Source organism: Zalophus californianus, chromosome X (genome assembly GCF_009762305.2).
Source record: "Zalophus californianus isolate mZalCal1 chromosome X, mZalCal1.pri.v2, whole genome shotgun sequence".
NCBI classification, from domain to species: Eukaryota; Metazoa; Chordata; class Mammalia; order Carnivora; family Otariidae; genus Zalophus; species Zalophus californianus.
The window spans coordinates 4490337-4506648 of NC_045612.1; the positions used below are offsets into that span (position 1 = coordinate 4490337).

Below are 16312 nucleotides of genomic sequence, written 5' to 3' on the forward strand. Positions count from 1 at the left end.
ATCAAAATACTTAAACGTGAAGTCAAATGTATTTTTATCCTCTACATATCCCTTACCTGTTTTGACATCTGCCATACACAATCAATAAACTGGAGAAAAATAGGAGATCGGTCAGCGTCGGCGTGGTTTTTATCACCATGACCTATTCTCTGAAATGAATGGATGAAGACGATTTGTTTTCATTTATGGGTACAAAACTGCGAAAGCATATATAACCCACAAAATGTGACAATACAACTCATCAGTCTGCTTTTCAAATGCCAAGTTTCTCAGAGAGTAAATGGTATATGTTTTTCCTTGGCAATATAGAAATGTGCAAAGGTTTTGAAATAGTAGAAATCCAGTATAAACATCTGTAACATCCCAAGGCCAACTGGCAAAGCATCATCACATTCACAGCTATTTCTACCAGCAGCTGCAGGTAGACTGGGCCAGCTCAGCCTGCAGTTAGGTTAGCTAGTGCTAAGGAACCAACCCTCAAGTCTGAAGCCTCGAAACCATGTCCAAAAGGGTGTGATGATTAGGCAGTGAAGTTTCTTCTCTCTTAAAAACAAGACAAAAGCCTCACCATTTATTTTTATTAACAATGGTTCTTTCTACTTGAAAATGTCATTCACACCACTTGGGAAACATGGATGAGGATCATCTGAGGGAGCTTGTTAAAAAGGCTTTTTCAGGGGCACCTGCGTGGCTCAACTGGTTAAGCATGTCTGACTCTTGACTTCGGCTCCGGTCAGGGTCTCAGGGTTGTGAGATCAAGCCCTACACTGAGCTCCACGCTCAGTGGGGAGTCCGCTGGAGGTGTTCTTTCTCCCTCTGCCCCTCCCCCTGCTCGTGCTCGTGCGTGTTCTCTCGCTCTCAAATACATAAGTAAATACATCTTTTTTCTTTTTTTTTAAAAGGCTTTTTCAGAGTCTATCTGGAAATAAGACCTGGAAATATGAATTTTAATAGGTTCTCTCAATTTTCAAAAGGTGCATCAGAGAATAATAACAGTAATAATAAAACCTCGACTAATAGCCTAGCATCTCTGTAAAATGTATTTGGCTCTAATGGTTATAATAGTAGCTGAGAAAGAACGGTCACCCTACCTTCCTGCTTTCACACAATTTCAATTTAAACATTTCCATGCAGGCTCCTGGTATGACTTCCAAGTCAAAATGTAAATAGTGCAGATGGATAAACCTGTCTCCTAAAACAACTTTCACTACCCCCAAGGAATCGCACACACTTTTCATCTGACTCCTCAGATTTTCTTTTCAAAAGTAAACATATGGCTTAACAACTAGTCTTTAAATCTCAAATGGCAGTGATGTGACATCTAAGAAATCAGCTTTATTGTTCACTTACAGATGCAAATTTGTGTCCAAAACTTATCCATTCTTTTTGCACCAATATTTCAAAGCCCTCGATGCTCCGATAGAAGCTGTCCAGCATCAGCATGGCCAGGGACGTCAGCTGGGCGGTCCTGTCCCAGCCGTCACTGCAGTGCACAAGCACTGAGCTCTTCCCTGAAGAAACTTTGTCTGCTACTTGAATGGCTCCCGTCAAAACAAGCTGGCAAAGAAGAACACGCGATTAGTAGGTAGCTGTAAGATACTGCTGACATTTGAAATGATCGTTTTTAACCCCAGAAAAGGTCATGTTTTCAAAAACTGCTACTGTCTAGGACAGAAAGCCTTCTGCAAATGGAACAGCAGGAGCTGTGGGGCCTGCTGCTCTTCCTCTGGGGCAATGGCCTTCCGATGAGACTAGGTTATTTAAAAACAAACAAACAAACAAACCACACTCAATGCACACAAAGCCAAACTGCATTTCAAACTCCTTTTCGTGCATGTGATTACATTAGCGTACCGAGGGCTGTCATTGCCAAGTACCACAGCCTGTGGCTTAAACGACAGGAATGTATTATCTTGCTAGAAATCCGAGACCAAAGTGTGGGTAGGGCCAGGCTCCCTCTGAGGGCTCTAGGGAAGGACCTGTTCCAGACCTTCTCATAGTTCTGGAAGGGTTCCTTGGCTCGTGGCAGCAAAATTGCAGTCTTCACATAATGTTCTCCCTGTGCCTCTGTCTCTGTGTCCAAATCTCCCCTTTGAATAAAGACACCAGTCTTACTGGATCAGGGGCCCACCTTACTCCGGTATGACCTCATCTGAACTCATTGCACCTGCAAGGACCCTCGTTCTAAAAAGGTCACACTCTGAGGTACTGGGGGGTCAAGGTTTCAATAGATAAAGTTTTGGGGGGACGGGGTTCAATTCAACCCATAGCAGTGATCATTTTAGAAAAATCACTGGCCCAACAGGTCTAGTCTCGACCTTAAAGGCCTGACACAAGGGAGATCACCTTTTAGCCTTTAAATTGACAAAATATGAACTATTCTGTGGCTTGTAAGCAGAATACCTACATCAAGATAAAGTGAGGGCCTTCTGGTAAACGTCTGGGACTTAGAAATACTACTAAATTTATGTATACAAAGAGTTATTGCTAGGATGTCATTTTTGGATGACTTCGGTATTTATGGAGTTATCCTTTATGAAGCATGGAATTTACCCATCATGAGTGTGCAGTCTGATGAGACGGCATAAACGTATACAGCTGCGTGGGCATCAGCGCAATCCACTGGTAGAGGGCTTCCATCGGCCGCAAAGTCTCGTGTGCCACCTGAGGTCAACCCCTGCTCCCACCCTCAGCCCCCGGCAGCCATGGATTTGCTTTCTGTCTCTATAGTTCTGCATTTACTAGAAATGTCATCTAAATGGAATCATATAATAGGTGGTCTTTCATGTCTGGCTGCTGTCGCTTAGCGTCATGTTTTTAAGGTGCATCCATGTTGCAGCCTGCGTCCATATTTCCTTCCTTTTTACGGCCAAGATGTATTCCATTGTATGGACAGGTCATATGTTACTTATCCACTCCTTAGCTGATCGACACTTGGTTGTTTTTAGCACTTGGTTACTATGAATGACGCTGCTATGAACTTTTGCACACACAGATTTGTAGGGACTTAAGTTTTCATTTCTCTTGGGTAAATACCGAAGAGTGAAATGGTTGGATCATACAGTAAATGTATGTTTATTTAACTTTTTAGGAAACTGCTAAGCTGTTTTCCCCAAAAGTGGTTGGACCATTTCACATTGCCACTGTCAGTGCATGAGGGCTCCATGTTTTCATGTGCTCATCAGCCATTTGCATACATGATGCCATTTCTGGAGCCCCCCAAATCCTAACAGCTCCCCAACAGTCATGTATCATGGTCACTTTCACAGATTCAAGGCAAAATCAGGCTAAGTGAAAGATCTGGCATAGAGAACTTTAAAGACATGTACTTTCTCTTATATTTTTTTTTAACTTGATTTACTTATTTTTTTAAGTAAGCTCTATGCCCAATGTGGGGCTTGAACGAATGACCCCGCTATCAAGAGTCCCATACTCCACTGACTGAGCCAGCCAGGTGCCTCTGAAGCTATGTACTTTCATTATTTTGACATAAACAGTGACTGCAGATAAGTGGACAGGTGAGGGGACCTGACGGCACATCAATTATTCGTACAGAAGTCATCGCTTTTAAACTGACTAGAGCAGCTTTAGTTCTTCAAGCATTTTAAGTATCTCCTCAAAATCCTGTTTACAATTTTAATTTGAGGCACTTCTGAAGAAAGGGCTGTTGAGCAGCAACAGTAATATAGCAGATCACTTGAATTCAACTTAAGGAAGCTGAGCTTCTGCTGCACTCTTACAGAGGGCGACTTCACTCCAGACACTTCCCTTATGAAAAGGGGATGCAGTCTCAGCCTGTCATCTTTAAAAATATTAGATGTTTTCCAATAAAGTATGAATTCCCACCATTGCTTCTCAACAGGAATACTGCTAGTTATCTAGTGAAATGAAATCAGATTTTCAAAAATACCACTGGAAACTGATAATCAGATGGACTTGTGACTGACGGGGAGGCAGCGTATGGCACACTGGCTCAATGGCCTGGAGGCCTGGGTTTGAAACCTCCTTCCACCACTTTTGACATGTCACCCACTGAGCCAATCACAGAACCATGGCTCCTTTCGCTCTGAAGCGAGGGGAGAAATGGTATCCCCACCACCAGCTTGTCTTGGCCTAAAAGAAAGAATCCCCATAAAGTGATGACATGGGGCATGGGTTCAAATGAATGCTGGCTGCTGGCTAGCCACATTCTAAGAAACACAAAATAACACGTCACTTTCAAACAGGAAGGGCCATAGGGCAAGAGCGTTGAAAAGGACAGAGAGAAACCGTAAGCTCCAGAAACCACAGAGACGTTCTACCCTGTTGGGGCTCCGCTGACGGACTCGGATGAGGGTATGGCACATATGCCAAGGTGGTGGTGGTCTCCTCGCCTGCAAAGCTTGCTCTGTTTTGCACAGAGTGGTGGGACCATTTCGCCTGAATGCAGGCTAGTGGTGGCCATGCCATGTGTCTGTCAGCAGTCCTGGGGCTGCAAAATAGTGTGCGAGGCTGCATGACGGGTCAACCAAAGATGTCCGGGTCCTAGCCCCTGGAAATCTGTGAATACTGCCTTGTACGGTACCAGAGACTTTGCAGATGTTATCAAGATAATGACTATGAGAAGGAGAGATTATCCTGGATTATGCAGGTGGGCCCTAAATTACATCCCCATGTATCCTGATAAGAAGGAGCAGAGGGAGATTTCACAGAGAGCAGGCAACGGGATCACAGAAGCAGAGAATGAAGCCATTTGGCCACAGCCAAGGAATGCCAGCAGCCACCTGAAGCTAGATGAGGCAAGGAACAAGATTCTCCCCTAGAGCTTCCAGAAGGAGCAAGGCCCAAATGTGCCCCCACCCCTGCTGATTCCCACTCGATCTTCAAGGTCCAGCTCAAGGCTACCCATACCTCTGCTCCCCTGTCCTTTTTTTTTTTTAATTTTATTTTTTTATGTTAGTCACCATATATTACATCATTAGTTTTTGATGTACCGTTCCATGATTCATTGTTTGCGTATAACACCCAGTGCTCCATTCAGTACGTGCCCTCCTTAATACCCATCACCGGGCTAACCCATCCCCCCACCCCCCTCCCCTCTAAAACCCTGTTTGTTTCTCAAGAGTCCATTGTCTCTCACGGTTCATCTCCCCCTCCGATTTCTCCCATTCATATTTCCCCTCCTGCTATCTTCTTTATTTTTTTTTAACATATAATGTATTATTTGTTTCAGAGGTACAGATCTGTGATTCAACAGTCTTGCACAATTCACAGCGCTCACCATAGCACGTACCCTCCCCAGTGTCTATCATCCAGTCACCCCATCCCTCCCACCCCCCACCACTCCAGCAACCCTCAGTTTGTTTCCTGAGATTAAGAATTCCTCATATCAGTGAGGTCATATGATACATGTCTTTCTCTGATTGCCTTATTTCGCTCAGCATAATACCCCCCAGTTCTATCCACGTCGTTGCAAATGGCAAGATATCAGGTTCTTTTTGATGGCTGCATAATATTCCATTGTGTATATATACCACATCTTCTTTATCCGTTCATCTGTTGATGGACATCTTGGCTCTTTCCACAGTTTGGCTATTGTGGACATTGCTGCTATGAACACTGGGGTGCACATGACCCTTTGGATCACTACATTTGTATCTTTGGGGTAAATACCCACTAGTGCAATTGCTGGATCGTATGGTAGTTCTCTTTTCAACTGTTTGAGGAACCTCCATACTGTTTTCCAGAGTGGTTGCACCAGCTTGCATTCCCACCAACAGTGTAGGAGGGTTCCCCTTTCTCCACATCCCTGCCAACATCTGTCATTTCCTAACTTGTTAATTTTAGCCATTCTGACTGGTGTGAGGTGGTATCTCACTGAGGTTTTGATTTGGATTTCCCTGATGCCGTCTGCTCCCCCATCTTCTAGCACAATGTGACTTATGCCTGAGAAACCCTGAGTCAGAGGTCACTAAGGTGTCTATCTGGGCTCCCCAGTTAGTAAAGCTGGCCTTGCCGGAGAGCACTGACAGTTTCTTTCATTTCTTTTGTATCTCCCTCTCTTTGGACAAGCCTATAAAAACTTACAGGGGCCTTTTATAGCATTTTCCATATTCCGTAGGTCCTAACTTCCACACTGCAGCTTACGCAGATGGCCTTGACTCTTAATTTCCTCAGACACCTGAGCCATTGAAGAAGACCTACTTCTGACCAGTCTCTTTCCTCTCTCGCTCAGAGTAGGAGTCTACTCTTCCCAACTAGGCCTCGCCCAGGCCTGTTCCTGGGCTTTCGTCCAGACTGCCTCTTTCTCTAGAATGGGTCCCCTCAGCCCTTCTGCTTTCAAGCCCCACCAAATCCCAAAGGCCCTGTTACTTCCACTGCCTTTGCCATGAAGGCTTGTTGGCACTTAACACACTGTACCATGGAGCATTAGCTTTCTCGTTACATGTGCATGTCACCTCTCCAACCGTACAAACCTCTTCAAAGGCAGGAAGTACGTCTTATACCTTTTTCCATTCAGAGGGTCTAGCACGATGCTTTGCCTATAAAGAGTGCGATACTTTCTAACAATAAATGTTTTATTTTAGAGTAGCTTTAGATTTATAGAAAAGTTATAAAGGTACTACAGAAAGTTTGCATATACTCGACCCAGTTTCCCCTATCACTGACATCCTATGATGGTATGGTACATTTGCCCCACCTGTGAACCAATATTGACATGTTATTCAATTATTAATAAGCTTCTTAACTTATTTTTAATAGAGTCCATACTTTATTCAGGTCTCCTTAGTTTTCACCCAGTGTCCTTTTTCTAATCCAGGATCCCATCTAGGACCCCACATTACCTTAGCTGTTACAATTAATTGGTTTTGCAATTCATTTTTGAGAATGACAAATTAAGAAAAAATGAAAGTTAGGCCAAATAAAAATATGATTCCTATCAAGTTTGAAAGTAAAATTTGACTAGAAAACAATTTATATTAATAATGCACCTATCTAACGTAGGCTCTTTGTTTACACAACAAAAAGGAACCTTCTAAAGGTATCAGTTCCCTCAGCTTCAAGTACTTTAAAAGACTGGAAGTTTTTGATGCTTTTATCAAGATGAAGGATTGAGTATAATCGAAGCACAAAGTTCATTCTTTAAAGTAAGTCAATTTGAGATAAGTTTCAATAAAAAAAAAATCTTTCTTTAGGTCCTTGAGGATCATACCCAGTAACGGCTGGATAATAAATTGGCTGTTTCTAAACAAACCCGCATGAAAGACCGAACTAACTTACTACTGACAAGATGGAAAGTGACATCTCTACAAACTCTCAAACTGTTTTGGAGTGATGTTGTGAAATCTTTAACTTAAGGTAAGCATTTTATGAAGAGGTACAAAACTATCAAATGTAGAACCCTATACAACAATTATTTCATCTGTCACTGCTCAATTTTAAAACTGAAGGAATTAGGGGCACCTGGGTGGCTCAGCCATTAAGCGTCAGCCTTCGGCTCAAGTCACGATCCCAGGGTCCTGGGATTGAGCCCTGCATCGGGCTCCCTGCTCGGCGGGAAGCCTGCTTCTCCCTCTCCCACTCCCCCTGCTTGTGTTCCCTCTCTCTCGCTGTGTCTTTCTCTGTCAAATACATAAATAAAATCTTAAAAAAAAATAAAACTGAAGGAATTAAAAAAGATTCCTGTCCCACTAAACAATTACTTTTTTGTTTAGGTATGTACATTTTTTTTTTCAAAATATACTTGCCTTGATATGTTCTAACCAATGAGTAGACTCCAAACTGGACAACCAGTGAGATTCTTCCACATTAGGATAAACAATGTCTTTGACTTTTTTTAAAGATTCCCGCATGACATGAATGTTATGGATGTCTAAGAAGAAAAGTTCGGCGTTATGATATGCATCATCACTTTCATATCCTCCTCCGGTTGCCTGAGGAACAGCAAGACACACAAACAGTCAGTTGGGTTTTCTATTTCATCAGAAAACGTACACAAATATTTCAAGTTACTGGTCCTCCAAATCTCAACCTAAAACCTTCCAGCTTGGATGCAATGACTAACGTGACCCGACTTCCCATCCAACACTGAGCCTCAACAACATCAGTCACACTCTGAGCTCGGGGTGGGGGGGGGGGAGAAAACAAACAAACAAACAAACCAGCAGGCTGGCAATTTCCTGGGGATCTGTATTTGCAAGAAAAAAAATCACTTCAAAATGTTCCATAATTACTAGCTCTTCTTCTGGATCTGGAAAGGCAAGAGCGGTTCTCAAGGGTTCTTTTCCTCTATGGGTTCTGCAGCAGCACTCTTCGACAGTGGGAGAAGGGCGGGGCACGGCGCTCAGCTTCAGCCCCTCTTTGCTCTGTGATTTGAGGCAAAGCACTCAACCTCTCTGAGCCTCAGTGAGAACACTAGGTAGGCTAAACAGGATTAAAAGGAGTCCTACTCTGTCACAGTTCACACCAGCCACCATTTAGTGAGCCCCAGTGAAGTCCCAGATACTAAGAGTCTTGCTTTACATCCTCTGATCTAATTCTTACAGCAATGCCGCCGGAGAGGTATTACTATCCCCATTTTGTCAATGAGGAGGTGCTATTTAACGATCCCCAAAGGTACACAGTAATGAGTAGAATTCCAGGTGTAAGGCCCAGACCTTTTCTAGTGCACCGTGACCACCTGTCTGCCACGCAAACACCAGGGACAGAGAGTCGCACCACGCCGAGCAGGCCCTCAAAGAGCAAAAGGTTTCAAGAGGAGACAAGCTGGCCATCATCTGCCACGGCATCTGTGAGGAGTGACTTGCCAGGACAGGCATCCGGACCCCTTCCCAGCATGGCAAAGACACCCATTTTCCATGTAAAGCAAAAGAAATGGAATGGCTGCATTCTGCCTCATGTTTTAAAATGCCATGGCACATGTGGCCTCTGGCCCTTTAAGAAAAAGTTAAATAATTCAGAGACTTGCCAAGAAAGCAACGTTCTCCAAGCTGAAATGGAAGGGGGAGGCATTGGACAAATGTGCTGTTGCTACATGTTGCCTCTTTTCTTTTTATTTATAACAATAGAAAGAATATATAACTCGTAACTCAGAACAGAAGGGCCAGTGCATCCCATGATTTTTTTCCAGGGTTAAGTCACACTGGTTTCCTGCGGGATAGAAGTAAGGTAACCACTTGAATTTCAAACCTAAAGACCTATGTACAAGCCAGAGGTCTTGGTCTTCCCGGACTCTAGGTAAGAAAATAGGTTTTATTTAGAAATATATTTTTAAAGCTTGTCACAAACAGCATCAGTATAAGTAGACAAGACACAAACTTGTTGTTTTTTAATTTTTTTTAAAGATTTTATTTATTTATTTGACACACAGTGAGAGAGAGAGAGAGAGAGAGAGAGAGAGCGAGAGAGCACGCACAAGCAGGGGGAGCGGCAGGCAGAGGGAGAAGCAGGCTTCCTGCATGAGCAGGGAGCCCGATGTGGGGCTCGATCCCAGGACCCTGGGATCATGGCCTGAGCTGAAGACAGCGGTTTAACCAACTGAGCCACCGAGGCACCCCTAAACTTGTTGTTTTTTAAAAAAGTTATTAGCTAATGAATAGACAGATGAGCCCTATTTCCCTCTTCTTGGTTATCCATGCCTCAGGGCACATAACACCTTGTGGCTCTCTGATCAGAGGCCGACAGAGGTGCCCCTATCCACCTGGCAGTCATTTCTGTAAACTGCAGGGACGCGGCCTGGGAGCAAACAGCGAGCCTCAGTTTTGCCAGAGCTGCGAGCCTCTAATGCAATGACAAGTCATCCTCCCATGGATGACCTGCTTCTCTACCCATGTGGTTTTTAAATAGTTACAGTGATTTTCATAGAGATTCTCAATGCTGGAGTTTCTTTCATAAATAACTGAAGATAATATGCAGAAAAATAAAAGGCAAAATAGACTTTTTGCCCCTTGCCTGGGTTTTGTTTACTTTATAATGGTGCAATGTTGATTATTACGTTGGGGCGGGGGGGGGGGGGGGTTGTAAATTTCTAAATATCCACAAGGGAGGAACGATCAGGTCCCAAGAGAACAGAAGTCAGAAGGGTAAAAATCAATTAGCCAAGCATAGATTGAGTTCCCAAAAGTTCAAATTCTCCATCTCTGGTTAGTTTTGAAGTCTTTTCAGTTTCCTTCGCTTCAACAAAAAGGAACAACCCTGATTATCTAGTATGACGACATAAAGGTTCAAGGGCCTGTTGCTATGGATATAGATGACTAGGGGAGAGACACAGCTGAGGGAGGAGGGAACGGGAGCTTGGTTTTTAAAGAATGCTGCAGAGATCTTTAAAGCTTAGGTTTTTTTCCTTATTTTTTTCCTTCCCTTCATTCCTAAGAGCACTAGTAACACAGGCCTATTTCCTGAGTGTTAAAAAAGGCATTCAAGAATTCTGCTCGGAAGCTGGGGGGGAAAAAAAAAGATTCTACTGCTATCACAATAAGCTTTAAAGGTAATATGATAAAGGTAATCATTTTATACATTTTCATATTTTAAAATAATCTTTCTGAATACCTCATTTTAATGTTACATCATATCTATTTCAGGTTAAATGTATACATGCAAATATTGCATTTTATACGTTTTCAACTCTGAATTATATATGAGGGATGGAACAGAAATATCTAACATTACAAATAATGCCAGAAGATATTCATCTCTAGACTTAATTTCCTAAATGTTTTACTTCTACTTCCTAACTTACTCATCAACAACACCTCCCTGATTGCTTTACCTATAATTTCAAAATCATTTCCATTACTGAAACAAAAATCAACTGCAATAACAGATAGCTGGGCCAAGAGCCCACAGGGAGCAGAGGGGACCCCGCAGATGTGAATGTGTAAGACACACAATCCGTGTGCAAATAATGGCGAGCGGAGCTGCACATGCACGCCGTTTTACACACCCTTCCATTTAGGAAGCTGCTGCATCTCGCCAAGCTGCTTGAGGACTTGTTTTGCTTTCAGGGTCTTGTTCTGTGCAATGACTAATTGAAGATGCCAGAGAAGTGACCTCAGATAAGCAAAGTATTCACGATGATGACATTTCAGCCTACGGCTGATGAGAAACAAGAACTCTGAAAGGCACAATGGCGGTGAAGAGCCCAGGGCAGGCCCGCCGTGGGCACTTACGAGTGACAGCTGGGAAATGACAGGAGCGGGAAAAACGAAACAAAGAGGAGAAGTCGAATGTAAAAAGCGTAATAATCTGGGGCTGCTCGGTGTACAAATGGCCTTACACACTGCGGCAGATTCTGTGGAAGCTTCTGAAAGCAACGCTACCTAGTCACTGATGTTCACAATGATGACCCCGATCAACTTTAGGGGCACTCGGCATACTCTGCGTAAGAAGCCAAGAAGACGATGGAGACAGATTTTCTTTGAAAACAATAACACTGTGTGCACATGACTATAAAATCCGTGTACAGAGATGTACTCATTTCTTCAATTATCTTCTATAACTGAGAAGACCCATTCATGAGAATAGTGAAGAGACCGTCTGGATAAAGCTACAGATTGAGGATTTTAACAATTTCGGCCTCCCACAACTCCTCGCAGATGCTTCAGCAGTCTATATATCAAGAGGGATCAAGAACAGCCTAAAGAGCTCCAAAGAGACTCCAACTTTTGCCAAAACTGAAGTTCATTACCGTTCTATACCCACCTAATTTACCTAAAGGTTATTCTCATTTGATCTTAATAGATTCGACTTTCAAGATACACTTTGTGGTTAAAACTACGTCCTACCTCAGCAAACCAGTTTTCCCATTTCAACTACGTTTAACTATTAATATAAGCCCACGTGTTGACACACCGTGCAAAAACATTCACGTAAAGCATGGCATGCTGGCCGTAAGATAAGCATCTAGCGTGTCACTAAATATACTCACCTTGTTGGCCACTGCGTTTACATTGGGTCTTGCATCATAGATTGTGAGTTTAGAAATTTGTCTGTTAGTCTCCCTGATAACATCGAGATACTTCTCATCATCTTTATTCCGTTTACCACTCATACCGACAAGAGGCTGACTGCAACGCACGATGACTGTCTTGTTTTCTGGATGAATCCATGACAGCACCTACGGTGAGTTCAGAAATTTTAAGCTATCAGGAAAAAAAACAAATCTCAAAACTGTTAGAAATAATAATAAAAAAAAAATAAAGCACAATCATGGTGAAGTGAGTCTGATTTGGCCAGAATAGAATACTTGTTTACCTGTGATTTCACAGTGTGTGCACAACAAGGACTATTCAGAGACAACTAGAATAACCAATTGCTTTACTAGTCTTTTCTTAATTAGCACATCTCGTAGAGGTTAAATGCTTACCTAAAAAAAAGTTCCATCACTTAAAGGATATAAAAAGCTTCTGACACTACTTCAGTTCTGTAGCCTGCGCTGGATTTCTCAGACAGAAACAAGCTTTAGCAAGAAGTGAAACAAAGGAAATCATCTCTGCTACAATGTGTTTCTATAATACCAACTCACGGTCGTCTCCCCCAGTCTCAATCCTAGAATCTCACATAATAGGGAGAAAAACCCAAGGGAAGCAAAAAAAAAAAAAAAAAAAAAAAAAAAAGCAAGCTCTCAGGATGCTGCCAGAGTTCCCACAACGAAGCTTGGAGAGCCACACTTAGCACACAAGCCTAGCATGGGGGTTACCTGGTTTCTAAGCTTGTGGTGCAGGAGAAACACCTGTAAAAGGGAGCTAACAATGTAATACAATAAAAACTATAGAACTGTCTACTTTAAGTGGGTGAGTTGTTTGGTAGGTGAATTAGATCTCAAAGCTGTTCAAAACAAAACAAAACAAAACAAAAAGGGAGCCAGGAGTTGACTGTGGTGGGCAACAGTGTGGGCTCTGGGGGAGGCACATCTCTGTTGTGGCTGTAACCCGGGCACGGAGCTCACAGTCTCTGTTGCTCCCCTCTCCTCCTTCATCAAATGGGGGGGCGGAACATGACTCCATGGCCCTGCTGGGAGGATGAGCAAAGAACACATGTAAAGTAAATTCCAGGGGCAGGCCAGGTGGCCCGTGAAGTCAGATAGGGAAAATTGTGAAAAGCAGATGCAAGAACTGAAGAAGCTCACTTACTATAAGGCCAAATGTGTTTTCATCTCTGAAGTCACCCCCTCCATGATGGCAAATGATAAGCATTGATGTTCATAAAAACTGATGTGCATAATAGTGACAACAAGTTAGTGAAAAAAGATTATACAGTAGCGTGAATGAGTACTCATTCACTGAGTCTTTGTGCCATGCCAGAGACCGGTAAAAACACCACTGTGGCCCCTAAGATTCCAAAGGCTCAGAACTGGGAAGCCCTGGGACAAGCACTGGTCTCCTGGACCTCCATTTTCCAACCAACAATGTGGAGGTGACACCGGCCCAGCCTGCCTCCTATGGCCCTTGTTTCGAGACAGGTAAGAGACAGGAGATTCCTTTTATGCATGTATGTATGTATTTTTAATTTTTCAGGTTTACTGAGATATAAGTGATCCACAACACTGTAAGTTTAAGCTGGTACAACATGTGGATTTGATACAAGATCACCTTTAAAAGAGCACACTGCTACACATACAAGAGGCTTGTTATTTGATAAACACCTGCACCAACTTTTAAATTTAAATCAGGCCCTAGGCAAGAAACTGCCGTGTGCCACCACAGTGCCCTCCCTTCCTCCACCCCTCTTCTCCCTGCCTGGGAGATTTAAGGCTGGAATCACCATGCCATTAAGAAATGCTACTCTTGTAAGCTGTTTCGCTTTCTTTTTCTTTTGGGATCGCGACTATCTTATTAAAAAGGATGCTTGCTGTTTGACTCACAGGTATAAAGAATGATCACTTCATAACACCAACTACCATGACTGCTTTCAAAGTATATGGTACTATATTAGGTTGTTCCGATTAAGGTTGGTATCTAGAAGCCATAGATAATTAAGGATGTACACACATATTTAGCCACCAAAAGATGTTGATCGCAGCACTGTTTATAATAGTATAAGATTAAAAGGAACCCAGATGTCTCACAACAGAAAACGGATATAATACATTACGGTACACCGACACCCTTGCACACACTCATCTCTTTCCAAGAGGATGCTACGCAGAGAAAGTGGACTGAGGCACAAATTACAGAATAATTTCATTTTTTTAAATAAAAATATGTTTGCATAGAAGGAGGTTTGGAAGGACGTAGACCAAAATGTTAACTGTGGTTCTCACTAGGCGGCAGACTCCTTTTTGCTTATCGGCATTTTGTAAAATATCTAAAATAACTATGTATTACTTATATGTAAGGACTTCTGTAACTTGAAGACAAACCTGTTTGAGAGAACACAGGAATGCATATGAGAACAGATGTATGCATTAATGGCAACACTGATGCACATGGATCATTTTGTTATTCAACAATATCTTATAATCGTTCATGTCCTATTTATGCACACAATAACAAGAGTGCTTTCTCATCAATTCTTTTTGTATTTTTATATGGGCTTTTAAAAAAGAACTGAGTATCAACTATTAATGATTTCACATTAAAATCAAATACATTTTCTGGGGTATAGTCAAGAGTCAGGTGGTTAGAAGGTTATCAGAGAGACGACATTATCTACTATTAAATATTCTTAAGCATGGTGATCTATAAAGATATAGACATGATGGAGAGGTTAGCCTTTACGAGGAAAAATAAAGGCAGATTGGTGGCCATTATGAAGTAAGAAGGATCAATGAAATGGCTAAATAAGTAAAACGTTAAGCATTCTATTGGCTCTACGGTAGACTCTCGTTCACTCAGGGCAGTGGAGAATAGTAGGGTCCAGATGGCACCTGAGCACAGTGGACTGGGCACAGCTGTTTCATCTCCTCTCCTGGCCCAAATCCCATGAATTCGCGCACGCACACACACACACACACACACACACACACACACACGCGCGCGCGCGCGTGCGCGCTTGACACGGCAGATGTTCGACTGAATGAAGGCGTGAACAAAATCGATCCTGACCTACAGGAGAACAGCTGGCCAAGGCAGGGGTGGAGTCTATGGCTATGGCACAGAAAAGTATGTCACAACGGAGGAGAAGAGGAGTAAGTAAACTTGTAACTCTAGCCTCGTTGGCACTACATTCTAGCAAAATGAGCTCAAGAACATATGTTCAAGTATGATATAGATCATTAACATATGAACAGATACTCATAATTAGAGGAGCGAGTGAATTTTAAAAGCTGTGATTCCTATTATGTTGACATCATACAAAAGTTTCACACAAATGTCCTTTTAAGGACAAAAAATGTCTAGACTTGGAGTTAAAGGCAAGGTGACATTAAATCTTAATTTCCTCAATCCTTATTTTTCCAAAATCTGTTATTTAGAAAACCAAAACAAAACAGCGTACTTATTATGACATGTCCTGAAAATTAAGAGGGGAAAGAATTCTCTAAATTTTTAGTCAATAAAATTTATGCACACAAAGTAGACGGTATGACTCATACATAAATATTTTAGAGCCAAAGAGAACTTTGTGAACTAGGTCCAATGATACCGTTAAGTATACTGTCTGGAATAATCTGCACTTGGCTCCAGTAGGCTAATGGCATTCAGGCAGCTTGCAAACGTGATGAGGACGAGCTAGACCTACTAAAGCCGGCACTCGTGTGCTCTATTAATAACAGAAGACAGGCAGCGTGTTGTTTCCAGTATGATTCAGCCGACGCTCATGGGGAGCCCGTCACATGTCAGGTATGGTACTACAAAGGTTGAAAACCATAAAACCCCTGTCCTTCCTTCTTTCCCTCCAGCTAGCACTTGGTTGATCTATGCATTATTTATACCCTCTCTCATATGAGAATTAGTTTACGCTCATTCTCTGACCTTGATTGTGAGCTCTGGGAGATGGGTGCTGTCTTACTTCTTTTCCCAGTTGGCATAGTACTTTGCCCTCAGAAGGCACTTAAAAATTATACAGTGGATTGAAATTCCAAGAGTGTTTCTCTGACTTTACTATTCTTATGGGATAAAAGGCAATCTTTGAGGGAAACTGTAGTACTCACTGGAATTCGATTTCTGGATCTAAAAGTTGCAACTCTCCTGAGATCGTCATCTGAGGCACGATATGGAACCACCAAGAGAGCAGGGTAAGTGTCACAGAGTTCATAGCACTTATTGATAAAAGTTATTCTCCAGTGGTGATTGGGCAAGCCCTGTAGGAAAAAAGGAAGTCCAAGTCAGTACTGCAAAACTTCATCTCTGGATTTGGCCTTGGCTCTCCTTCCTTCTTTCTAGCAGAGTCTGCA

At 42.5% G+C, this 16312-nt stretch overlaps 1 protein-coding gene across 3 annotated transcripts in view; it reads right to left on the reverse strand.

The window, feature by feature from the left end:
• The window catches only part of MTM1 (myotubularin 1), a 96364-nt gene that overhangs the window by 14260 nt on the left and 65792 nt on the right, over positions 1-16312 (reverse strand). For all 3 annotated transcript variants that reach the window (XM_027608331.1, XM_027608332.1, XM_027608330.1), the window contains 5 exons: positions 16070-16219; positions 11906-12094; positions 7728-7913; positions 1351-1557; positions 57-149 (listed from right to left, as the gene is read on the reverse strand). In XM_027608331.1, the coding sequence (XP_027464132.1) occupies positions 57-149; positions 1351-1557; positions 7728-7913; positions 11906-12094; positions 16070-16219 (825 nt within the window). The remainder of the gene's footprint in view (positions 1-56; positions 150-1350; positions 1558-7727; positions 7914-11905; positions 12095-16069; positions 16220-16312) is intronic.